The following is a 27,675-nucleotide window of genomic DNA, read 5'->3' on the forward strand; positions in this document are numbered from 1 at the left end:
TCACCAATAATAATAATATTAATAATAGTTTTGTCCCAGTGACAATGCAGTGAGAGTATTGCTGAGTTGAAGGGAATATACGTATATGGTGTGTTTTTCTTGTGCAAGCAATACTTTTTCGCTATGTATATGCTTCCCTTGGTCTCAGCAGATACTGCCGGTAAACACAGCAGACCACTTCGGCTGCAGGAGTAAATTGGCATTAATTTTCATTCACTGTCAACTTTTAAATGGGCGTGGCTATTTTCTTTTCTAAACCAATCATCAATCTAGGGGGCAAGGCTTTTAATTTCGAGGGCCAATCACCCGCTCCTAGGCCTGAACTTTTGCCACTCTGAGCGCGTTGATACATCCAGGAGGCGTGGTCGCGCCTCTCTGACTCCGGGTGCAGCATGTTAACGCTTTCCGTGCTGGATCAGTTACGGGTACACAAGGTTTTAGTTGAAGCTACAATGTATTTATTTGATTTTCTCAGATTTGGATCACAGACCATGTTGATATACATTCTGATTCTGTTTTTATTCAGTAAAGGAACACACAAATAAAATTGTGACACTGTTTCAATTACACAAACCACATTGTAATTAAATTCAAGAGAGGCAGAGTTAAATAAGTAAAATGCAGTCCAAAGATATTTCAAGATATTTTTAATAATACAGATTTCAGACCCTTTCACATATATAATGTGTTTTAAGTAAACGTAAATATGTTTTTTATTCTTATTGCGGATGTGTATTGTCTAGCAAATGCAACAAAATGATCTTTTATTTAAAAAAAAAAAATGCAAATAAAATAAATCATAGATGATCTGGAAGACCAGATATTATGTTTCAATCATAGAAATTCTGAATCGTGATAAAACCGTTCTAAAAGCAGGGCTATATTGGATCACAACACGAACAGGTACATTGCTCTTCAGAGTAATTTCATTGTTGTGCGGTGTGAGGTCATCGTGTGGACTCTACAGGTACACTGCGCTCCCCTATACTCTGGGTTTGGGGTTCAAACGAGAAAACCTGGCCAAGTGCACCCCAAACCAAATGTAAAAATTCATACACGATGTCAACATTATATTCCATCGACATGTTAAAAAAAAAAAACATTCTTGTTTCCAACAATGGAGGTGTTCTCTAAAAAAAAAGTTAGTCTAAAAGTGGACGATACGCCTTTAAGAGCTAAGAAACCTGAGACCCTGTTTGCGCAACAACCAGCTCAGCACAGAGTCGCCAAAGTGTCTAGACAAGCACGTGACAGGAGGCAGCCAATGACTCCAGCTCTCTCCTAGGGGGCCCTGTGTGTGTGTATGTGTGTGTGTATGTGTGTGTGTGTGTATCAGAAAAAGAAAAAAAGAGAGAAACGGAGAAAGAAAGAATTGTAGAGCTCTGTTTATTGAGGTTGGGACACACGGAGCCGGACACGCATTTGCGTGCAGGGATCGTTCTCAATTTAGTTTGGGGTTGTAGCAACGAGTGCATTACTGTCTCCGAGAGCACACTAGGATTCTAAATTTCTTTTGGAATTATTTTGCAGCGGAGTAGTTCCATTCATGTGCCGATTGCAGCTTCAAAAGGAAAGATCAGAAGGTGTTTCAAAGTCCAAAACCCTTAAGAGAGCACAGTAGCAGCTTTGCATATTGCTGCATACCATGTGTGTTCTTCACAGGCAGCATGAATGAAAGATAGATTAAAGGGACAACGTTTGGGAATTCCTGTTAAAGTATTTTATGCATGTTCGTATTAAGAATAAAAAGGAAAAATAGAATATTGTCTTCTTTTTTTTGCAAGGTTCTTAGTAAGTGAATGCATTTTGATTTCAATGTAGCTGTGTGCAACTGTGTTCGTGCAATTTATTTAGCAAGGTATTGTATTTGCCCCAAATCTAATGTTGCAATCTGGTTGCAAATACACTGCATTCGGCTGTGCAATCGTTGCACGGCATTTGCAAAAGCTTCATGTTTTACGGCGACCTTGGAACTAATTGGTATCCAGCAGGATCTGAACTAAAATAAAAAAAAAATATACATCTATAAATTGTCGTATGTTCAGGTCCAAACGCTCGGGTCTTGTGCGGCGACTCTGGAGAACCCGTTTGATTCCAGATAGAGAGGGGGGAGATGGAAGCAGTAAAAATAGCGAGGTGGATCGGGACGATCGGTGCAGCAGAAACCCGGAGAAAATCCCCAAAACGGAGCTCAGACCGATGACCCTCGGCTCGCCCAGGGACCGAGGTGGGGGTTGCATGAGAAATCCTGCAGAAAGCGCCAGGACAGGCATCACTTTGGATCAAGACAGAGATGCGTTTTGCATCCAGGGTCAGGATCAGGAAAGCCCCAGATCCTCGCAGGAAAGCGATTGCAAAACGGTGACCTGCTGTTTGTTTAAGAATCGGGACCACTCTGGACCCAAAACCCCAGACACGGCTCGGGATAAAGAGCCCAGGTCGTGTCACTTCGCGCCGAGGAGCCACCAGCACCGGCAGGACGCGCTTTCTGTGAGCAGTGAGGATGCTAAACCCCGCTCAGCAGTGGAGCAGGAGCTGAAATCCGCAACCTATTCTCTATTGAAAAGGCTAAAGGAGAAATCCTTGGATACTCTGGTGGAGGCCGTGGAATCGAAAGGGGGTATGCCGACCGATTGTGTGATGGTATTTCGGACAGAGGTGCGGGTGGGCGGCCAGGCGGCTTCCCCTCAGCTACTTCTGTGCAAACTCTACCGCTGGCCCGATGTGCAGCACCCGGCAGAGCTCAAACCGCTTTGCGACTGCGAGAGTTTTGGGGTTGTGGACAGTCCAGCGGTGTGCTGCAACCCCTATCACTTCAGCAGGCTATGCGGGCCAGGTAAGGACATGTATTATTATTATTATTATTATTATTATTATTATTATTATTATTATTATTATTATTGATGCATAACATAATTTACAAACGCCATCGTATCCGTGGAAGCACAGTCCAGAAGATATTCAAGCATTGATTTTTTTTTTTTTTTTCCCCAAACAGTAATTGTTCCATGTCATGAAGTTGGAGTAACTTTTCGGTACGAGTTTAATGATGATTTGTTGTATGTGTACAGTATTCACACCAACTTGCTTTTTTTTTTGTAACAGTCACGAAGCTAGCTAGCCCAGGAGAAATCTATTCCCCCCCGGGCAAGTAAATACTGTACACAAGCAAAGAATGGGTTTACTACCTGGGGATAATAATTTGCGAGTGCAATTCAAGCGGCATAGGACACGCATTCCTATATCACGTTCGCATATTTGTATTACTGTGGGATACAGAACCTAGTCACGTAAACACCAAGTGTGCGTGGTTCTTACCTCCGGTATCTGAGTAACCTTGAGATTAGACGGTGGTTTTAGCAGGACTGCCCTGCAGTGGTTAGAAAACCCGCAAAGCGTTGCACAACGGACTGCATGTAGACTGTACGAGGGATGATTGCCAGGGTCAAAGATAAGAGCCTGCTTGCCTACCTGCCCGCCTACCCCCACTTGGAAAAGCATACCTTTTAATCGTGAGAAGCAAACAGCTCAATCACCTTATTCAAACAACTCGGTGACGGTGCGGTCCAGAATGAGCAGGTCAAATTAATCTTGTAACTGGTGAGGTAATGATTGACAACCGAATGAAAAAAAATAAACATGCGCTTACTTGACTGGGTGGGGTACGTGACTGTGACCGGTTGCTCTTGGTATATTCTGTTCTTTAATGGTGCATCCTTATGCTTTAGCAATATTAACTTCGACTTTGAATGGTTTTCATCCTGTAAAACCCTAATCTGTGTTCAGGAACTTGGGAAACGTCAACATGATCAGTAATATTCTCCACATTATCAAAATAACATTGGGTTGAAAACTCGCATATTGAAAGAAGTAATACATTTCAGTGTGGTTTAATATTTCTGTGCGCAAACTACAGCGCATTGGAAAGCATTCTACAAAAGCATGGTATTGACCTACTAAAAGCCTTCATGGAATTCTTCTGTGACACGTCTGACTGGGGGAAGGCGTTTCTGTCCTGTCACCCGTAACCAAGTTTGATGTTACTCTTAACATCATTGCTCAAATGAAGCGATCATCTGTGGCTCCACTTTCCTCTTCGAAGCCTTTCCCTTGCAGTTTTGTGCACCGCTTCCATTGTGTACACCGCGATCTACTCGGAGTAGTGAAACACTTCAAAGGTTTATGTGGACATCTTGTTAGCGGTTTTATTTGATCCTTATTATCTAGAAAGATTAAAAATACTTTAAAGCAATCTGGATTACAGGTCTACAATGTGAGCGCCAGTTGTCTGTTAGCGGCCCGCAATCACGTTTTATTTGTAAGGAAACCATCAATGAAAGAAAAGAAACATTGCTCCTGTTGTTGTCAAAGTATCATTCAGTTTTAACCACACGCTGTACCAAGCCCCTAGCAAGCAAGAGAAGTACATCTTCAATCGTTGGTCTTTGATGCATTTAGCACATCGCTCATACGCACCGATGCATGACCTGCTAATGTAGTATTTATTTTACGTCACTGATGTAGAGGATTTAGACTCTTCCTCGGACTACATGAAGCATTACAAGGCACATGGTGAGGTTAAAGATACACTTGTTTTATTGCTCTGTTGGAAATGTGCTATATGAACTTAATTGAAAACTGTGCCTCCTATTCATGACATTTTATTACAATAAAACCACGTATATATATATATATATATATATATATATATATATATATATATATATATATATATATATATAGTATTTATTTTTTAGTATGTGTTTTGTAATTAGAATGTGTAAATTGGCGTTATATCAATTACATAGGGTATACGTCGTAGAAGCGGTTTACACCAACATTACTTTTTAGAACTGAGCAGTAGCGTGCAAAACACACACGCACGCACGCACGCACGCACACACACACACACGCACGCTAATGCTTTGTTTCAGCAACGAGAGCTAACATTTAAATAAGCAAAGTTTTTTCTTTCCTTTTTCTTTTATTTGGCCAGGCATTATTCCTTTGAAATGAGATCAGTTTCAAGTTGTGCTTTAAAAGCCCTTTTTTTCCTAAGGAGGTCCCCTCTGCTATTTAGGTAAAGGAGCGGTGATAATATGCAGTTTGCATACTGCTGGCGCCGGCCGGACTAGCTGTTTATCTGACTGACTGCGGATCCAGGCAATTACTGTTCCCTTAAAGCTGCAGCCGCTCTATTATTTCTTGACATGTCATTTCATAGCCTTTTGCTCACGTACCACATTTTCCAAATGCTGCAAGCTATTTTCTGTATAGAAATCGGATTGAAACGATTACTTTATTAAATGTAATTACTTATGTTGCACGTCAACACATTTTATTTAATAGGAAAATTACCTCTTGTGTTGCAATAAACAAGAAAAAAAGCAAACATACTAAAAATGGTCTTTTATTTTCAATGTACTAATACAACCTTATCATAATGCTATGATAATTTGACCCAGTGCTGTTGTAATTTTAGCCATGAGAAAATACTGCTATGTACAAATGATGTTTCACTAATCAATGTTCAGGTGCTTATAGTGTAGTAATGGGATTTTATAATTGATCGGTTTGTTCTTTTTTTAGAGTCTCCCCCTCCTCCATACTCCCGGCTGTCTCCTAATGAAGAGTTTAAGCCACTGGGTAAGTAGAAAAGTAGCCTATTTCAATTACTGTATCATACTGTTCCATCATGGCCATCTGGTCGCTTTCATTTAACGGACTGTGTGAAGAAGGTGATGTCACTCTAACTTTGATCCAGTGTGACTGAGAATGGCAGAACCAGTGAAGAGTCCCACTCAGAGTGTACCTGCAGGTCTGCACCAATCAGATGCATTTACTGAAAAAAAAATTCTATTAATGTAACAAACCCACATGGTGAACTAGCGTTAATATCATTGTGCTGTTGATATTATACACACTGTGAGGGACGTAACGTTGCAGGAAAGGGTTGCATAGTTTTACCTTTTTCTATTAAATCATATTTGGATGCACAACCTTGTGATGCATAAGTTCTTTCACATTTTTGATTCCCACGTACAACAACAGTCACTTAACATTTTGAGTGGATGATAAAGTTGTCATAGAGTATGATACCGGGTGGTTGTTTGTTAATAAGAGTAAACTGATAAACATGCCGTTTAGTTTAATTCAATGTGCTTTCAGCTAAGTCCCAAAGCAAACCGCATTTAAAGTGTTGGAGTGGTTCGGCTAGCCAGGGAAACAATGGCTGCTTACTTGTTATCACAAAGTTTTGCTTCAGTTTGAACGCAAAGGAAGGAAGCAAGGAAGCAAGAATAAACAACTTCAAGAATGTTAATGGTGGTAATTAAGTACAGTAGCTGTGAATTGTTTAGCTGCTTAACATAACCTCATCCAGTCGACGCCAAGTTCCAACCTGCTTTATAAACTGAACCTCCGTTCTTTTGTGGGCTTTGAGAGTGCTGCACTGAAGTTTGTATCCAGAAAGTACTGTCACGCTCTCTCATATATTTTGCTATATGAATGTTCATTTTATTATTGGTTGAGCAACCTGTCCCTCAAAACTAGCCATTTTACATTATGGATCCAGGTAAAGATTGCTTTAATGGCAATTTATTATTTCATTTTGTGGACTCTAGTGGGTTTTAGGGTATAATTATAATGATGAGCGTGCAATATGTATTTGACTAAAGGACTTATTATATTTGTCTTGCGGCAGGGCTTCATATGCCAGCAGGTACAGCACATGGTGATGGATTTGCTCCTAATATATTTCCTTTGTTAACAGATCTTTCAGATTCAACATTGTCATACACTGAAACTGAGGCTACAAATTCTCCCAATGTCACTCCCGGGGACTTCTCAGGTAAAGCGTGCTCACAGTTCTAACTCTTCCATGCCTTTGCAGTGCAGGGAGCTACAGAAAGGGGTGTTAGATTCCATCTGTTCTGTTTATATTCACAGTCGCTTCTTATCACATGAAGCCTCAAGCTATCCATTGAGAAGTGCTGAACACAAGTTATCGGCCCTTCCAAAAGGCAGAACTGCATCTGGCACTAAGTTGCTGTTTGTTTGTTGTTGTCTCTAGATCAGTGTTTTCATTTCAAACTTGAACTGATTTGAAGTCCACATGTTTCACTGTTACTCTGTGCCTTTGAAATGCGAGTGCAAAGCTTTTAGGATTTGTGTTGGTCATTTCATTTTTCAGGAGCTGCTCTTCAGTTCGTGTTGCCTGTAATAGATATATGTAACCCACGTTTCTATATAGAAGTCTGCACCATTTAGTGATATTCTACTTTGCAAACGAGTTTCCTTTATTTTTGCTGGCAATACTCTGCTGTGCACTAGATGGCGCTGGATCTTACTAATATAAAGACACTTTGGCTGATCTACCCTACATTATATATGTCTATGGCAACTAGCAGCTCCTGAACTAAGAGTCAGATAACCTTCACACAACCTATTAATAATAATAATAATAATAACAACAAGTTATGAAAAAAAAAAGTACTTTACTCTTTAGAATTCCAGTGCATTTAGAATTCCAGATTGCATCATTTGTTTTAGTTTTATTTTTGGGGAGGGGGTTATGAAATACTGTCTTATTTTGTCGTGCTGAAATGTGCAATTTGGTTTCGCATGCATCATGTTTTGGCAGTGATTGGGTTGGCTCTGTGTTTGTGTTCTCCGGTTTTGGTTGCTGCTGGTAATGCATTGTATTTGAGGTTGAGTGTGTGAGAGTAGCCTTGTTTGTTTCGTGCAATGGTTATGCTGGCACTGAATGAGAAAGTTATTTATTTTTAAACCAGCCAAAGGTGTGAGCTTTCTTGTGGTTTCTTTTGATTACTGGGATTGACATTTAAAACTTGAGCAATAGCGTATGAGGTCAGTGCCATGCTGGGGCTACACCTGGAGGTAGGCATGGGTACAGGGACTGTGCAAGCAGTGAAATACTCCAATACTTGCATTATGACAGGCGCTGCCACATAAGGACTTCTTGTCATGCCTTTTGTTCTGTACTGTACCCTATGTGGCAATCCTCAAAGTGGAGAGGTCACGAAAGGTTCACAGGGTCGCAAAACAAGCGCACCTACTATATTAAATGGGTACAAAGAATCGCAGCACGCCTTCATCAGAAAGTAGACATTGCATCTTGAAACTGTTGTCAGGTTTAAGAAGACGCTTTTTTCTGTTTAACTGATTCGCTGATATGGGTGGCATCTTGGTGGTGTAACCTGGGAAATGTTATTGGGATATTTTCTGTAAAATTTCTGTTGTGTTTTTTGAGCTCAGCATTTTGTTCACAGAGTGATGTAATTGCTTATGGGTAAGGCTGGATTTGCTTTTCTCCATACAACTTAAAGCAAATGCAAACAAAATGAGCTGCTTTCCGATTAAAATGTGGTTAAGCGTTTCCAGTGTTATTATCAGTACGATTATATTTTTAAACAAAAATGAGTCTGCTTAGTTTTCTTTTCCATAAAGCGATCCACAAAGCCTCAGTGTTTATCTTTCAGTGCGTGAATGTGGCCAAGCATGAAAATATGTTAAATCTTCAAACCTTCCAAAATTTCATAATGTTGAAGTTTTTTTCTTTACCTTGCTTAGTTTTTTTTTTACTTTTCTTTATCAAAAGCTATTTAAACTTCCCCAAGATAAAGGTTTCATAGTAAAAGCTTATCTCAGGCATTTTGTTTAAAACTGGAAGGGTATGATCAAATGTATTCTGTGGTGAAAGTGGTGTTTTTAACTGGAACAATATAAAGATAAAATGCGACCAGGCTTGCACTGTAATTGGATACTCCCTCTCCCGCAGTGCAGTTTCAAATAGTGCAACTCTTAATAACAGAGTGTGTGGCTGGCTGATTTATATTTCCCTTGTGGATGGACTTTGAACTCAAGGATAAGAGATAGACTAGAAAGTGAAGTCACGCTGTTAGTGAGCTGAGATGGAAGTCGGAACTCCTGCTGAAATGGGTTTCAGTTTAAAAAAAAAAAAAAAGGGCATTTAGACCTGCTAAGATGGTTTCTTTTTTGGACAGCTGATACTTTTTCTTGCACCTACAAATATGTTTTATTGTAGGTAGAATTTTTTTTTTATACACAAACACTGGGATGGAAGTAAAACTCCTATTGCACAGCAGTTTCACCCATTCCAGGTTTTGATATGAGCTTGATTAGCCACAGTGTATAGACAACAAGCTCAGGTGAGGCTTATTAAGCTCATAGTAAAACCAGGAGTGGATCAAACTGTATGCAATGGGAGTCCTGTTTGCAACCCTGCAAACATTACTGAATCAACTATTTTGTTTTCACAGACCTAAATACATTATGCAACATTATCCAGTTTTAGACTTCATACTGTGTTAATGGATCAATCCACAAATATTCAAGTAAAAAAAAAAAATTCTAGAAGCATCTGTTTTTTTTTTTTGATGAACGCACAGTAGAAACCAAGCCCTTGTTTACTGTTGCCGCAGGAAGTCTTTTGAAGAATGAAAAGGGGTTTCTGTGAGAGCTGGGATTTCTAAAAGAACATTGAAATTCTCTTAATTATCTTATTGAACACAAACTCGGATGCCTGTACAGCAAGGAGGTACATTCTTTCCTTGGCTAGCAGTGTAGGTCGAGGAGAATGAAGAAATGAAACATCAAGTATCTGTGTGGTCTGGCGAGTAAGTGCGTGCCCCTAAAGGAAATGGCTGAGATTAAACAGAAAAGCTCTTAAAAGCAATGCTTGGGGACATCTTCAGCCATCCTGGGACAAGGAGGAGATTCTGTTCCAAAACAGAGAAAAGCTTTATGGTTTTAGTGAAGCACCATTCAAAGTCCCTTCTGGGAAGCCCTTTGCACAACTGCAGCTTTTTAAACGGGCCCTTGGTTTCCAAGTCGGCATTATAGCGCCTCAGTGACGGTCTGCCTAGTTATACATAATGTTTGCTTTTGTCAACGGAAAATAAAATTGGTCTTACCGGAATTTTGCCCAAAGAGCAAAAACAAGGTGTCGTCTTCCTTTACGAAAGCAGAACAGTTCATGTTGTCTCGCTTCAGTGGAATGAATGCGGTCCTCAAACGAGTACAGTAAATGCTGGTAGGCATAGAAGGATGGTTTTGAAGAACTTTATTTGTAAATCAAGCAGTTTCTTGTGGCTTTCATGTTGTACTGCTGGGTTCTGTAGAAAACAGGTATTTGACTTCAAAAGCATTTTAGGAAGTAGATGTTTCACCACAAGCATTCCTTTGAGGCCCCAATAGCTTGTAAACAAAGCCAAACATTTAGAGGAAAGCTGTGTTTAACTACAGTTAACGAGTCTCCCCTTTTAAAACTCATATTTCAGGTTATGTTGCAGTTACATGTTATCCCCCACAAGGATGGCTATTCTCCATATTCAATGGAGATGTCTTCACAGGTGAGATTTTCATGCTTCTGAACCTAATTAGCGGAGTTATTTGGTGCTTGCTGTTTCTGACTTGCTATGTTTAGTTTTTTGTGACAAGCGTTAGATATGCCTTCAGTTAATCAGGTAGATTGAGGGATATGTTGGTATTAATTGGATAAGCTGCACTCTAAACAGCATACAGTGATTCTGTCCATCTCTAGCTTTGCACCTGTTTCCTCGCTGAGTTCCTGTGCTAGTTTTCAGATCAATCTGAATTGTCCATGTATTGCACTCCAAGTGAATCCCATTGCTTCCTGTATAGAGCTCCACATAATGAGTGCCGTGCCTACCGGGATTCCCATGCCAATTCACTTGTGGTCTCTTCCGGAATTCTCAGCTCTGCTTATGGAACTTTCATTGGCTGGAAAAGCAACAGGCTACATTTGAGTCTTTTGTTAAGGGTTAGTTAATTTATAAAAATACTAGTTCCACTTTCTTGTGGGATGAAAAAAACAATGATGCATAACTTTAAAAAAAAAAAAAAAAAAAAAAAATTTCTCTCTTTGATTAAGAGGAACAATTGCATAAGCAGACATCCAGTTTTCCTAGTTTTATTATTACAATTCCTGTATATATTTATTGATTTAATATTCATGATTTTATAATCACTCACATATTTGAATGCATTTATTGACTTTCATTGACTTTTATTCTCTTGCTTCTGAATGTACTACTGCCATTTGATTAAGTGGCACAAGGATTTAATGTATAATTCAACATGTTATATACACAGTGCTTGTAGTAACTGTACAACTCTGTAATGCGGTTTGGAGTTGACTGGCCTGTTATTGAAGCTTAATTATGGCAATTATCTGAAAAAAACCCAAACATTGACAGGGCCTTTTAAGGAAAACATAATAGAAATAAATGCAGGCTTGCTTCCTCCATCAGATTCTAATTGCACGCTTGGTCCTGCTCCCTTTAAAGACAACTTGCATGTTGCATTCTTAGAACCACTTGCCCTATTAGCCTTTTCTAAAGCGTACAGGATTCCAGGAGCCGAACATTGAGAAGTTGTGACGTTGTTGTTTGCTCCTTGGGTCATTCCCATTGATCAGAAAGAAAGCTAATGCTCTACAGTCCTGGAGGAATTCCAGTTTGTATAAGGACCGGCTGATAGCATCAGGACTGCCAGCCATAGCAAGGTACTGGAGGGACACGCTCCCTTTTGTGAGGCACAGTATATAATATTAAAATGCTGTGCTGTATTTTTATATCACAATTTGCTACCTTAAGTCCTGTTGCACACACACACACACACACACACACATTTCCCTGCTTGCAGTATATTAAAGGGCACAGTATAGTTTGTTTTTCTCCCCTTACCCATGCCATAGTTTTTTTACCATTTAGGATGGTTCTTTATTTCTTGAACTCTATAAAAGTTTGTTTGCACCCAGCTGTGCTGCATTAGGGCGGCGCTGTCCTTGGCATCTTCTCCGTTAATCTATTAAGTATTCCAACACTGCGACACTTTCGAAAATATGAAATAAAGGGCCAGAGGGTCTTTTGAACAATAGTAAGGAAATAAAAACACGACAGACAGCTGTCTCTCTTCATTCATTCGGATTTATATGAAGAGTGCCGTGATTTATGAAAACTCTTTGATAAGCTTTTAGTCCTATTTATTTTCTAAATCAAGTTCTAAATTTAATTTTTTTTTGTTTTTCCCCCTGAAAATAACAAGCGAACCAGAAACAGTGCAGCTAATAAATGGAAATAATTTCTGCTGAAAGTTGCCAAATGCTACTGAAAGTCTTGTGTTAACTTACACTGCTGTGCAAAGTTGGCCACTGCAAGGAGAGAGCCCATTATTATCACCCTCGCAACACGCTTGCTTTGAGTAACAGAAGCAGGGTTCATTTTATACTGCTTTGCGATTCTTATTCTGGATGTGAACTAAACTCTGAAGGGCTTGGTTCTTCTTGAAACATTACCAAGTCTGGTTTCTGTTGGTGTGGAATCAGAACACACACGCACACCCACTAACACACACACGCATACACACACGCACACCCACTAACACACACACACTGCTGTGTTGTGTCTTCAGCTGAATATTTCATTAGTGCATCTTGTTGTGATGACTTGGTTTTGCATGCATGTCTATTGTTGTCCTTCTCAGCCAGGTCACCTGTTCGGAACATGACTTGTGCCTGAACCCCATATTTACTGCCCCAGCCTTGCATTATTACATGCTGTCAACATGTTTTCTTTCCAGTGTGTCAGCTGGGCTAACATGTAAACTGCTGCACTGCCTACCTCATGAAAGATTCTATAGAGCGAGTTCAGTAACTAGCTGGCAGGAAGCTGCTTTGTTCTGTAGCACTTTAATTAAGATCCGTGGTCAGGGTGCATTCCTGTGCTTTGTGCCCTGACCTTCCCTCCTCCTTGACCAAGAGCCACAGCTGTCTGTTCCTTATCATGATACTTTTATGAGCTCATTAATGGGGGTCGCTTGCAAAGGAAATGAACAGATTTCATGAAGAATCCTAGGCGACTTAATTAATTAGCCTACGTTCCTCTAAAAGGTGAATCAGTTTATTCTGGACACTTGTAACCTGCTTGCGTATTCCATGTTATTACCCATAGTTTCATACACAAAATATTCTTTCACTGTTTCACTTTTGCCAGTTTCAACTCTTTGTTAGCGTCAGTTTCATCAATCCCTCTTTGTAATTTTGAAACTCTGCCAAGAAGTCCTAAACTCAAAACACAGTTTACTCACTTTAATAACGAGAGGGCTGAGAACATTTGACAACTCACTGTACGCCTCACTGTCCCTTTCTCAGGCCCCCCAAAAATATCTAAACTGTAATAGTTGTTCTAAAAACATTGTTTATAAAGCATGAAATCTGATAAGATGCTGTTTCATGCCATTTCTTTTTTTTTTTTTAAATGGCTTTTCTTTTTATTCTGTTGACAATTAAGTTGATTAAAAATACACGACTTTTGATTCCTTTGTTTTAATGCCAAATGAAAAGAATGCATTTTTGCACAAATTAGATTTTTTGCCAAACAAAAATGCAGGTTATTATCGGCCAGTAAATAGAAACCAGACCCTTTGTGCTCTCCTGCTGGAGCTGTAAGGAACTCATGTCGTCACACACACACACACGCACCTATCCGCACACTGCTTCACCAGCTTACCCTTTGACCTCCCCAGGTCCCAATTTAAAGGTCCATTCCTACTTTATGGGATTCCACTGACAATTCTGGGAACCTGCTGTGATTTATTGACTCTTAAGCCAGTGTTCTTCAACTGGGTGCTTATGAATGAAATGATAGACATGATATGAGGGGACTACAATTCCCAGTGCATTAATCCACTGCACCGCATTCTACTAAATATCCTTCTTGGAGGTGTTTCATAAACTGGTAACCCACACCGATCAGTAGTATCAATGAATAAGCTACAAATTCAGATCTACAAACCAACCCACATGGCCAGTTTTTGACGGCTGGCTCAGAAGGCACACGACAGATTGGGTACGCCCTGCCTTCGTCAGCCTCTTCAGGGGTGAGATGTAAACTAATGCAATTCACTTACCTTGCAGGGTGATCTGCACTGTGCAAATCCTTGAACAATATTCCCGATAGACTTGCTCGGTCAGCTCTATGCACAATGCATTTGACGTGTTTGTTTATTTATTGATTCTTATGAATATTTCAAAACACTCATTTGAAATGGAACATCTGTTTAAGGACAACAAAAATAAATGATGACTTTCTTACTTGCGGTCATTTTGGTTTTTTTTAAACTTTGAAAACTGAAGTTATATCATTCTAGCAGGGCCTTGATTGAGTTAACAGTGTACTTATTTGTATGTCTAAACAGCACAGTTTGGAAATTAAAAGTACACAACTAAACAAATTATATTAACAATCTAAAAACAAACAAACAAACAAAAAGGTCTTAACTCAAGGGGATTTTAAGAGGCTTGACATTTGAACAGGAGCCAGGCAGTGTTATGAGATGAGGAATGAACACGCAGGGGTGCAGTGGCACACCAGGCCCCCGCACACAGCAAGCTCCTGCCTTGAAGGGAAGACCCATTGAGGACCATCTGGTTATAATTGCCCACTCTTCATGGCTATCCTAATGGCTGACAGTTCCAGTGAGTTAAAACAGCATAAGAGAGCCTCTGTGCAGCGCTTCAGAAGAGGGTGAAGGAACTCCTGAGAACACAGCGCTTTTAACCATTTACCTGCCAGCTTTCAATACAGGGCTGGGAATAAGACTCCCATTGCATAGCTCTTTGATGGTACACTCAGCTGGCACCACCTATCAAGTAGCAGAACATACATAATTTTCACCAATATTTTGTGGATTGATTCATTAACACAGTATGAAGTCTTAAACTGGGTAATGTAAGGTACGTGTCTTTAGGTCTGTGAAAAGAAAATAGTTATATCCTCCAGATTTAAAATAATTAAATACAATTTAAATACAATAATTAATTGTGTTCTGTGTTTGGTGTTTAGTTTTCTTTTCTCTTAAAAACCACCATTTTAACAGTAGAGGAAAATATCCAAAATGTGGCACAATGAACGGGTTTCACAGCTTTTCAACGAAGCATGCGAGTCGACTCAGTAAAACCAAACCAGTTCCTCTAAGACACCAGCGGGTTTATCATCGATTGAATGTATTTGCAGGAATGTTGAAATGACCTCAGCACCGAAAGAGGGTGAGACTAATGGCCTTTTCCTGTTCATGTTCATGGCGTGTAGAAAACGATGTTGCAGCTACTTCTGCAACTGCAGAAGTAATCGATCACTGACTTTTACTATGTTCTAGTTTACATACAGTACAGGAATGTAACGGAAAGCAGAAACATTGCAGCTGCTGCTGGTGTTGTTAAAGAAGTCTTAACTTTGGGTCTACTGTGTGTTCCTGTCGGTCGTCATTGTGCCCTTCTCGGGGCAGCCTGGAGGAGAGAGCTGATAGACTGCTTGTTTCTGTGCCTTGGGCTGGGTTCAGTTTGCAAGGTACTCCGCAGCCCAGCAGCACTCCCAGTGGGAGCACAATGCATCAGGATACGGGATATGGAAATAGTGTGACTCGAGTACTTCCACATGGCTGCCTCTACACCTCAGAATAAGGTTGTTTATTTGAGGGGAAAGAGGCCTCAGCCAAACATCCTGTTTTAAACCTGACTGGCAGCAGTGCTGAAGTGCAGTAACTTTAATCCCTGTGAATGGCCTTTTGATTCGGGGGAGGGGACGGCTGTGGAATTCCAAAAAGAACTGCAACATTTTTTTGTATTTTTTTATTTAGGGAGCAGGTTAAGAGATTGTGCTGTGGTTTTAGTGCTTAGGAAGCAGATTTAATCACGCTGTGTTTTAAGCCATTTAAAACAGATCTTTGCTTAAAAGTATGCAAGTTAAGAGTTTTGTGTTGTTGTTGTTGTTGTTTTATTATTAATTGCAAATCAGTTGCTTGTAATGGCTGACTGCCTAAAACCCAGACTCTGGTCCCTGTTCTGTGCCTAAAGTTGGGTGAATAATTCATACCAACACAAAGCACTGAGTTCAGCAACAATCCCCAGTGAAAGGCTGTAATAAATGAGTGACTGGTGCTAGCATGGATGCCTGTGCAATCTCTCTCTCTCTCTCTCTCTCTCTCTCTCTCTCTCTCTCTCTCTCTCTCTCTCTCTCTCTCTCTCTCTCTCTCTCTGTCTGTCTGGCTGCTTTTCAGCTTCAACTACTTAAGGGTACTTTGGCGGTCTGCAAGGATCCGTCTCCCTGCCAAGGAGCCTCTGTTCCCTCTCCAGGGGCCCTGGGCAGACTGATTCCTTTCTGAGAGGAGGCTCCACACAATGAAAGCGCTTCAGGAGCGGAAGTGAAGGAGCAGTGCGGACACTTGATGATGCCGACCTGGCTGACACAGATTAGCACAGTTACAGGGAGCCAGCAGCAGAGCTGCTCTTCAAGTGAAATGAAGCAAGCAGGAGAAGAGCCTGGCTGCTTCACAGTGACTCTTCATTTTCTTCTTGTACAGTGCTGCGATTAGTTCGATTGATTATTATTCTTATTATTCTTATTTATTTGTATTTTCTTGGCAACCTTATCTGAAGCACTGTTTAATATTTGCAGTACCTTTGTCCCTGATCTGCTTCCTCGCTTACGGAGCTGTTCTCTGTGAAGCACATTCGCTGTGATACTGTTGCTTTTAGTCATGGTTGCGTAGCCTTTGTTTGCGTTGGTTTTGTTTGCCAGAATTACTGTAGTTTGCAGAGGCTTTTTTTCTTATTTTTTTTGGCTCGTTCAGAAATGAAAACGTGAGAGATTGCCCTGCTCCGTGCATTGGTATTGCTAAACCACAAAAAAGGGATTAGTATTGCAGGTGTCATTGTTTTCTGTGATCGGAAGAAAAGAAAATACAATTTTGTGTTGTGTTGATGTATATATATATATATATATATATATATATATATATATATATATATATATATCATATATATATATTGATCATACCAATTTAATGTAGCACTATCCCAGTGCTGCTTGCCAGTCCAGGATTTGTTGCCTCAAATAGAACCATTCATACTCCCAAGGCAAGGGGTTACATCAACAAATAAAAAGTGAGGAACGCCATTAAAAATGTGTGGAATGTAAAACTGTTAGTTTAGTGTTTTAATGTGCTTCATCTGCAGTCAATAATGAACAATAAGGTATTTCAGCTTAAAAATCTGGACGCTTAAACTAATGAGGAGAATGCATCGGGAGAGAACACTTGGGGATTTGAGGAAAGTTTGGCATTAAGAGAAAAGATGAAAAGACTGTACAGACAGGACTTTAATTAACAGTTAGAAGGAAATGTAATAACTGTGACACAGAGCATAAATATTAGAAATGTGCCATACAACCGAAATATTATGGCCAAAATAGCTTGTACTTGAAGGTATTCATTTTGCTTTTAAAGGGGAAGCCTGGTAGGTGTTTTTTCTGTTATTAATAACTCTTTGTTTTTAGCTCTATTGTGCGTGTCTTTTAATAAGCCACGCAAGCGTTTTGACAGGACCTCCCTCTCTGTGACTGGCCTGGACAGTTTGTTCCAGGAGGTTGTTCACTGGGGTTGACCAGCCCTGGTCCTGCTGCAGTGACCTCTCTCCGGGTCTGTCCTTTGTGCTGTGGCCGCGGGGCTCTGGTGGGAGCTGCTTCCTTTCATTCAGAGGCCCACACTGTCAGGGTCACGGCATTTGGCATTTCCAGAGAAAGCAGTGACGCCCGGCACTTTGAAAAACGGGGAGCCGCGTGACCACTGCTGCTCCCATCCTCTCACTCGCATTCGAAACATTTCAAGCACAGCTTCATTCCTCACATTTCATTAACCCCCTGCTGCTTCCTCCCTGCAAACTCTGTTTACTTCAACTAAGTTAGAAAGGAAAGGAAAGGGAGGGGGAGTTTGGTACAGAATAACACTTAAAAGGCAGGAGGTCAAAACTTCACTCGGCTCAAATAATACTGACCTAAACTAGGAGAATGTAGTGTAGTTGTCCATCGCAGTGCAGGACTTAAACCTAAAATTAGTGACAGATGTACTGGGTGCTGTGAGGTATCAAAGTTATTAAAAAAAATAAAATCATATTTTCTTGCTGAACTTCATAGTACATATGGCACAATTTTGCATGTGTCTACTACTAATGTATATTAACATATATAAGTGTGTCTTCCCAGTGGTAATGTCCCAACAAACCAAGCAATACAAAACTTTTAGCAATACCAGGGTCCTTGCTTGTGGGATTGCTTCATTCTGTTGCTCATTTTCAGCATTGAAATGGGTTACATGTTTTGGTTTTTTTTCTAGCTGATGAATCTGTCCACCTCATAATCTAGGAGTGTATGGAGGCTGCCTGGCTGACCATGTGTCAGTATGTCACACTTCCACACTTTTATCAAGAGAAATCCCATTCTGATGGAATTTTTCAGGGACATTCTTTAGCACTTGCTGCTGAGCAACGGTTTGACTGACTGTCTCACTTGGATTCTTAGATGTATCGAGAGATCTGTTTGTCAAATCACGGTGAAGCTAAGCAGCTTCTGTTGGATGTAGGCCGATTGGTTATCTACACCCTTGGCACTGAGAAATGTTTGCAAAATAAGTAAATTACAGTAGAAAACGACATGCTTCTTTCAGGAGAATCAGCATTTTTGAGTTTTGAGTGGAATGTCTCAGAGTGCACAGCTTTGAATTGTGGGCTGCCTACATTGTAATATACTTCTAAACATGCTGTAGACTTTTCCAGGATTTCAGGCTGTTTCTGTCAATTTAATTACAGGCGACAATGGTGACTTTGTGCGCTAGTTCCTTTTTTTCTGAGCGGCGATGGGAAATTTCGGAGTAACGTTGTAATTGCTGAAAATGTTGTGGTCTGCAAAGAGGGGACAGCTCGGAGAGGAATTTTCTTTTTTTTTGGGGGGGTACGTTTTTTGCAGTGCAGCTCATGTAGTCAGGCTGTCGCATCTAAAATAAGGTTTAAATTATAGGACTGGCTGTGGCTTTTTTCCTTTCTTTCAGAGTTTTTGCCAGCTTGCAATTTGCTTAATGAAATCCTGCTATTTCGTTTAACTTGGAAGATTCTTTGCAGATGTTTGCAAAGACCTGCTTTATAAATCATTTCAATTGAAGAGTTTTAAGGGCTTTTTTTATGCTGTTGTTTTAATCGTGTTTTTTTTTTTTTAGTTTTAAAAACATTTATAAAAAAGAATAATCATTTTGCTTTTTTTAAATTGTTATTATTGTTCTTATTTACTGTGCAGTCTCCAACCCCTGGCTAGGAGAAATTGAGCACAAAATATATAATTTAAGATTAATCTTAAAATTGAAGATGGAAGTTGTGCTTTAAACTCTTAACAAGGATAAGCTGACCCGACGTTCATCGGACACGAAACACTGCATTTCATGGTACAGTAGCAGAGTAAAATAAAAATAAATAAAAAATATGCTTTGGCAAGCCACGGATCTCCCCACCATCTCCGCCAAAGCAGGAAGTGGTTGGGATGGCCAGAAGTACAGCGTGCGTCTCCCAGATTAATTAATAACAAGAGCTGGAGGAGCGCCATTCCCGGGCAGCCAAGAAATGGTTAACTGGGTGGGGAGGGGTGGGGTGGATGGGGACTCTGCCTTCGCTCTGTCTAGCGGGCAAATGTACAAATGGATGATTCATTAGATGAATTGTCCTGGAACACGCGTATGTTTTTGCTTTATCTTTGGGCTGAGATGTCAATAGAATGCCGCTAAGTGGTTGATTGGAGCGTCTGTGGTATGCAATATGGAGAGCTAGGTGAATCTGTTAAGGATACTAGAATGGGGAATGGGGTTTTCCTCAGGTGTTTGTGATATAGTAATGCGTTGCAAATTTTTATAGGAAAAATACAATTCCAGGTGTTTCAAGGAAAGCCTCACTATAAGGTTAATCTTTTCTACCCATGGTTACAAGGACACAGTTGGACACACACACACACGTACCTTCTTACTGGTATGTACTATTGTATAGATGTCATAGCAATACTTCACTAGAGCAAACCAAAAGAGCTAGACCTGACAATGTCCTTTAAGAGGCGTCATCATTGTTAAACTTTTTAATCTGAAGTGCTGTTCTGGTTCATTGTTTATGTAATGTGCACCGACATTAAGATTTGCTGCCCTTTTGTTAAGTTGTTTGTATTCATGTATTTTTTGGTGGCAGCCTTGAGTTTAAAGTGTAAGATTGCTGCTTTGTAAAGCATGGAGGAGGAGGACAGGGTAGCTGTCAGCCAAAATGAAAACCACATGCACACACTCTTCTCCGCATTGGGATTCTTCCAGGAGTCGCTGCCCCTGGTGGATGTTCATTCACAGATAAGAGAGGCCTCCCGCTTCGCAATGGGAGCATGTGAAGGCTGTTCTTAACAGCTTTGTATGAGAGAGACTTGAACACATACTGTTAGATCAACTGCATTGCACAATTCTAGCACTGCTCTTCTGCTGGGTTTGAAAGACCTCATTTAGCACCAGAGTTGCATTGGGAAGTTTTGTTTTACTAAACTTGTCATACGGTCGTGTTGCTCGTGGGATTTGAAACCTCAGCGTGTTCAGAATCTACACCCTTGCTGATGCACATGTGACTGCCATCCACAAACCTGCCTGGAGCGCAGGGTCAAGACCCGCCCCCATTGCTGGTGCTAGACGTGAAGCAGAGGGGCAACAGGCACACACGTCAGCCAAGGAACACGTAACTCTGGAGCTCTGGGCTGTGTCTGGTGTGAGGCTGGTGACGGCCACTGAACAGGGAATTCATGCGATCCTGAAGATTATTAGGTGGGACAGCAGGAGGGCACAATATGAGGACCTTTACTTTTGGATAGAAACCTGCTAGCATGTATAATAACAGCAGAACAAACATGTCATGAACAATAATTTTTTTCTTTTCCTTTTGGAAGTTGGATACAATGTTTTTGCTCAGCTCAGGGGGCTACAACAGGGAGTTGTTCCCTCCCATGATTGCGGCTTTCTTTCCTCTTTTTTTTAAAAACATGTTTAAGTTTCTTTAAGTTTTCTCATGTTGTTGTATCTGCTAACAGGCAGCAGTTGCAAGAGAGGAAATGATGACTGCAAGGAACAAACCCATATATAAACAACAGCCAGAGTTTCAGTGTGTATGTCTGGCTGATAAAGCTGTCTTTGATGGGAGAGATAGCTCAGACGCCAGCCTAAATGTGGCTGTTATAAGATGTAGTTGCTCTGTAATGATAGTTGTTTAAAGCTGTAGCCTGTACCACTGCCAGAGGGAGAGGGGGGGGGGCAAGCTGTTTTTTGTCATGTACGAGAAACGACACCGACAAATAGGTCTTTGTCAGAAAGGTGGATATGCTGGCTACAGCTGAACAGAAACAGGATACTTATTTTAGTTTATTTAAGTCACAAGGCTTTCCATGTGCCACCCCCTGACAGTCTGGCCAGTGGTAGGGTCTAATGTCTGCAGGTGAAACTAATACTTGGCTAAGGATAAGACTTGGAGCAGGCCTCCTGTATTAGGGGCTGGGTAAAGTGCTCACATCATGTCAGGGCTGCACGCTGAGTTCATCTTTTCAGGATTTGCTTGAATACGGGGAGATGAAGAAGAATGAAAAGTAGTCCACCTCAGCACAGTCACACATTTTGTTCAGCCTTGGAGACAGCAGAAAGTGAGGCTGCTTGCAGAATAGAGACCCTTTTAAAAAGCTTTCCTCAGGCACAATCCTTTCATTTTTACTTTTTACTGTCTCGCTGATCTATTTGATTTGCCTTCTGGCCACTTTGTTCCTTTTTTTCCCACTGCATGTTGCTTTTCCAGCCATTACCAGATAATAAGGATTGCTAATGAAACTTTCAGCCCCTTTGTCTGTTTAGCTGTAATTACCCAGTGCTGCTGCCTCCAGTCTTTGTAGAAAGACAGGTTTAAATCCTTTGTCAGAACCATTTTTTTCTTTTTCTTTCTTTTTTTTTAATGTCTCCAAGAAATATAAAGTTTTAAAAGGGCATTAAAACAGAAAAAAAACACTTTCATTTGATCTGATGCAAACAAATTCTATGGGCTTTACAGATTACAGGCCTGCTTTTTTTAAAAAACAAAGGATCATTTTGCTGGTAATGATCTGTTAAATAGAAGTGGTCGTGGATGAAAATATAAAGTAGGTAAAACCTGGTGTAATCAGGGTTTTAGAGAGTCATTCATACGTGAAGCACAGGTATCAACATAAAAACGATAGACATAAAAACACATGGCAGGTTATTGCTTTCTTCACCATGTAAGAAACAGTAAACCACATTAGTGACAATAAAGGGATCAGTCGGGTTGATTGTGACTTAAACAGCTGACATTAAGCGGAGGTGATTTTGAAAATATAATAACAAAAACTGCTTATCTAATGGGCAAAGTGAGCTGTTACAATGGGCTGGGTTAAAAGGGGACAGAGCTTGGTAATTGCTACCAGGTTTTATACCTTGAACAGGATTCCTCAGAATCAGACCGCAGCCCGTTGCTGCAAAACTCATCTCGTAAACACAGAGCCAGAGTTTAGGCAGCGACTCTCACTGCTGACACCGTGTTGTAGTTACAAGAGCTTCTGCATATTTTACTGTTCGGAGTTATCGCTATAGATATAACAGTGCTATAAGCTATCAGTAACACCAATGCTATTTGGATCAACTCTTGAAGTGCTATACATGGATATTGATATCTGGCCATTTTTTTGATGCAATCTGTGTTCTTTCAATTTTAAATCTGCAAACCTCAAGTACACAGCAGTTGAGAGGGGAGTGAAAGCGACACTACGGGTAACGCAAGGTATGGAAATCTTGTTTAGCGGGTTGTTAGAAATGCTTTTTTTTTTTTAGAATGCCTTCCTATTTGAAGGGGTTACAGACCACTGCTTGTTTTCATTGAGTAATTGAGCTGCTCTATCCCCCCCCCGCCCCCCATCTCGAGCTCCTTTACATGTGGGAGAAATGCAGTGTGTCCCATGCAGAGAGTCTGTGCTCTAAATGTATGCATGGGCACTGAAGATTGTGTTTCACATTCAAATTTCCTGTTAACGTTAGGGAATCCAGTACAAGGGGTTCAGTTGCAGTATAGAGGCAATGTGTCCAGTGTGCGCTGTGCTCTTAGGAGCTATAAAACACATACAGCTAGCAGGGAGAGGTTAGGGTTTCCCTATATCCATTGATCCAGAAATTGACTACAATGAAACCATTTCTAAGAGAGGATAACCAAACAGCCAGTTCAGATAAAGACTATTGAAAACTGGGGATAGGCTTTTATGGTTGTAAAAAGGTCACTAAGAGGAGTCACCTGAAGATGACCTTAATGGAATTCAACATTCCACTTGAATTGTACAAGCACAGTTCATTCTGAACTTTACAAGCCATTCTGTAATTATGGGTTTGATCACATGCATTTTGACTACTAATGTATTTTCTTTTTATTAAAATAAACCCAACTGAGAATTTGTATTGAGCGCGTGTGTGTGTTTGTGTCAGTCGGGGAAGAATCTGGTTACTACTAACCAGGATTCAGCGAGCTTGGGGAGTAGAGATAGCAAGCTGCTTTTTCTGTGTAGAAAGTTACCTTTCATCAGGGCAAGCTGCCTGTTCTCTTCTCCTGGTTAAAAAAAAGAAAAAGATAGAAAGGTATGCGCTTCTACACACAGGAGAGAGCCCACATTGTTACAGGCCATAACCCCTTCCAAGGCTCTGCTTGCGCCTATCAGATACATTGCTGCTTTTGCGCAGTCCTGGCACTGTGAAACTAGAATCAGGAATTAGTGAGGCCTACGTTGGTGGGAGGGCCGTGGGGGTAGCACTGTTTAGTTAAGGGGTTTGGCAACAATTGCTAATGAGCATAGCCAGCACTAAAGTAAGCTGCTTTAGAAACAAAATAAAAAGAATACCACAGGCCACGTTGACGGCTTTGTCTCATTTCAGGGCATGCATGCTTTGCTCTGCAAGCAACCCTGGATTGAAGTGGTGAATGAAAACCCCTTTCCTTTGCAGCATCACTTTATTCTTTAGTCGTTTTTATTGTTCTGCCCTAACTGAGGATCTGGAAACAACCACTGCTTTTCTAATAAGGTTGTGTTTTTATTTTATTGCATATTTCTTTCAATTGAATAGGGGGCTGGTAAATACACGTGAAGTCATTATTATAGGTCACTAAGAGAGGTCAGCTTTAGTGGCTCAATGTAAGATTTACTTATCGCACACAAGTAATGAAAAACCAAGTTTTGCATTCTTATACAGGTAGCTGGGGATTGAAAAAACACAGTTTGGATTGTCTTTGGACATGAAATAGTTGACAGTCTACTGCCACTATTTAATATTTAGTAACCCTTTTTAAAATACACATGTATATATTTTCTTTGGACTGACATTTTGACTGCAAAGCGTTTGTGTTTGTGTGTGGAACTTGGGCAAGGGTTCTGAATATGGTTTGGGGAACACTGCAGCAGCTCAGTTTCCAATCTGGGTGATGGAGTCATTCGACAAGGTCTTGGCTATTCAGGATGGAGAGAGAATGAGGGGGGATTGGCTGACTGAGTCGTCTGCCGCTGGAATGAAACTGCAGCAATCCACTTTAAAGGAAAGTGTGTTACTGGGGAGGGGAGGCCATTAACTCCAGTGAGGTTTGAGAATGAAAGGAATGGGGCCACAGGCCTGGCCTTTAAATCCTCTTTGTCAATAGAGTCTCTGAAGCAAAATAATAGCATCACCCTGTGTGTGAGTTAATCAGACTCGATGGTATGAAGACTCGGGGGTCAGGAGGTCACGGGCTTGTGATAAGTTGTCAGGGAGCTGAATACTGGGCTGAGAGCCGGGCTGGCTCGTAGTGAAGACCCCCTGCCTCGGCCGCAGACCCAGGACCTTTGCCCAGTGCAGGAATGCGAATACGGGGGGGGCAAGTACTTCAAGCTCAAAGGACAAAATTGCCAATCATGGAGTGCAGTTTCGGATGACAAGAGGATGTGACCTCATGGTCGCTGTTCTCTCAGTACAACCTTGGCTGTGTTTCTTTAACCCTGCACCGAGGGTGTTGCCATCTTATTTTCCACATAAGCAGGCAGGAGATTAAGGTGCTGTATCGTAATGCACAGTTGGAGCTATTAGAATGGTAGTGATTTGTCATACACTGAAGTTTGAGGCATTTGTACAGCAATAACTTAGGCATGACTCATTTCTCAAAATAGGGAGGGGCACGTTTTATTAACTTATCTGATGTGGGGGTGGAGCGGGGGGGGGGGGGGGGGGGGGGGGGGTTGTGCTCCCAATTCCAAACGGACATCCCACATACAGCATCACTTCCACCCTGTCTCATACACAGTGTGCTATTGTCCTTTCTTGTACTGTGTTCTCATTGGACAGGAAATAAAAGGGGAGCTCTGATGAGTGCATGTGTGAGGTACAGTCAAAGCATGTCTGGGGAAATATAATTCATGTCAGCCTTGTTGGCTAGGGGCTGAGTTAAAAATACCCTCCACAGATAGGGTCCCATTATGCATGAAAGCTTCATTTCCATGGTGATTTTCTGCCAGTGCACGCTGTTTTTAATTTCACCTTGAACACTGCTGCTCTGTCTATCTTTTATTCTAAAGGTGTCAATTTAAATCATTGTGCACTTGGGGGGGCGGGGGGGGGGGGGGGGAGTTTGATCTATGCATTTTTTTTTTTATTCTAGACATCTGAAATCAATTAGCCAGATTTGCAGTAGAATTGAACATGTCCTTTTGAAGTTATACAACAGTGAAATCATTTCAGTATGAAAAGGTTAAGCAATGAACACCTGCAGTGTTTAAGAGCTGTAGGAAGAGCCAGTATGTTTAATAGGATCTCCGGGCACACAATAGACTCCCTAACAGTGCATTATCAATATTGAAGAACATACAGAGCAGGCAGATAGTGCAGTTACTGATGGATTTAATGACTAATTTACCACAAAGCGTATTTTAAAATGTGAACTATTATTAATACAATATCCTGATATTTCAATCTTTTTTTTTTATCTTTTATAATTAATACAATATCCTGATATTTCAATAAAATCTAGTTGTCACTTGTATTCTTCAGGGATTTTCTTAGAGTTGACTATAGGTTTCAACAATTTGGAAGCTTTAAGCAGTTCTGGGATGGAAATAAGACTCCCATTGCATAGTACTTTGATCCATTCCTGGTTTTGTTACTGAGTTTAATGAAACACACCTGAGCTTGTTGCCAACACACGATGGCTAATCAAGCATGTATTAAAACCTGGAATGGGTGAAACTGCTATGCAACAGGAGTCTTATTTCCTTCCCTGAAAATTGGTGATTGGAGGGCAGGCTTGATGAAGTGCTGTGCTTTGATTCCAGGTAGTAGTAATGAATACCTGATGGAATCGCTGTGGGCTTTTGGTCTCAGTTGAAGTACTAGAAGTGGGGGTTGTTTGTTGATTGCTGGTCTGCAACATCAGCGATGCATTTCATTGTCGAGGAATAACATTGAGTTATTGAGTTAAGACGGTGTTCTCATGCTTAGAAAGCAGGCTGGCTTCTGTTACTGAATCCTGCTACACCTAGTCCTAATAATACCAGCAGCAGCTGCTATAAATATGTTCAGTGTCTGGCCCTGCCTCTGCAGTGTGTGAGGACTGCCAGGTTTTGTGCATTTATGCTTTATTTTTTCTTTAATTACGATACAGTGCTGTTATACTGTATCTATAAAAGAGACACCTGTTCACAACAATAAACTACAAGCTAATCCTCTTCAACTTAATCCTTCCTGTTAGCCTTGCTATTAATCCCTCTCTGAGTAATTCGATCCTTCTTGTTTTGTGATATGTGTCTTGTCTGTTTTCCCCCCTCAGATGCCAGTATGTCACCCGACACGACGAAGCAAAGCCACTGGTGCAACGTGGCGTACTGGGAGCACCGGACCCGAGTGGGCCGCCTCTACACAGTGTACGAACACTCTGTCAGCATCTTCTACGACCTACCTCAAGGGAACGGCTTCTGCCTGGGACAGCTCAGCCTAGACCACCGGAGCGAGACCGTCCGAAGGACTCGGAGCAAAATAGGATACGGGATTTTGCTCAGCAAGGAGCCGGATGGGGTGTGGGCCTACAATCGGAGCGAGCACCCCATTTTTGTCAATTCTCCGACACTGGACGTTCCTAACTGCAGGGCCTTGATCGTGCGCAAAGTCATGCCCGGGTATTCAATCAAAGTGTTTGATTACGAGAAGTCCTGCCTTTTACAGCATGCCATGGAGCAGGATTACACAGACGGACCCTACGACCCTAACAGTGTTCGGATCAGTTTCGCCAAGGGCTGGGGGCCTTGCTACTCGAGACAGTTCATCACGTCGTGCCCTTGTTGGCTGGAGATCCTGCTTAACAACAGATAAAGTCAACCTCCGATTTAAAGGAAAGTCACGAGTGTGAGCAGGAAAAAAAAAAAAACTATCCCAAATATCATCTACCTAGATTTAATATAAAGTTTTATATATTATATGAAATATATATTATACTTGTAAATATGGAGTCATTTTTACAATGTAATTATTTATGTATGGTGCAATGTGTATATGGACATAAGAAAAAAAGAAACCAGAAAATGCACTTTGGTTTATGTAGAATTTCTTTCAATACTGATTTGAAAAATTATACAGCAAAAATAGGAGCCAAGCCTAGTTTTTGGTGTATAGTTTTCATATACTATTATTACCCAGGCAAAAAGCTAACACCAGTCACACATTGAT

At 40.8% G+C, this 27,675-nt stretch overlaps 1 protein-coding gene across 1 annotated transcript; it reads left to right on the top strand.

Moving 5' to 3' along the window:
- The first annotated feature begins 1,335 nt into the window (after positions 1-1,335).
- LOC121298933 (mothers against decapentaplegic homolog 6-like) lies at positions 1,336-27,362 on the top strand. The gene is made up of 4 exons (XM_041226271.1): positions 1,336-2,836; positions 5,590-5,646; positions 6,773-6,850; positions 26,783-27,362. Exons 1-4 carry the CDS (start codon positions 2,038-2,040, stop codon positions 27,319-27,321), a joined length of 1,473 nt encoding a protein of 490 aa, XP_041082205.1. The 5' UTR covers positions 1,336-2,037; the 3' UTR covers positions 27,322-27,362.
- Positions 27,363-27,675: the final 313 nt, after the last annotated feature.

The sequence above is a fragment of the Polyodon spathula genome, chromosome 24 (assembly GCF_017654505.1).
Source record: "Polyodon spathula isolate WHYD16114869_AA chromosome 24, ASM1765450v1, whole genome shotgun sequence".
In the NCBI taxonomy this organism is placed as follows: domain Eukaryota; kingdom Metazoa; phylum Chordata; class Actinopteri; order Acipenseriformes; family Polyodontidae; genus Polyodon; species Polyodon spathula.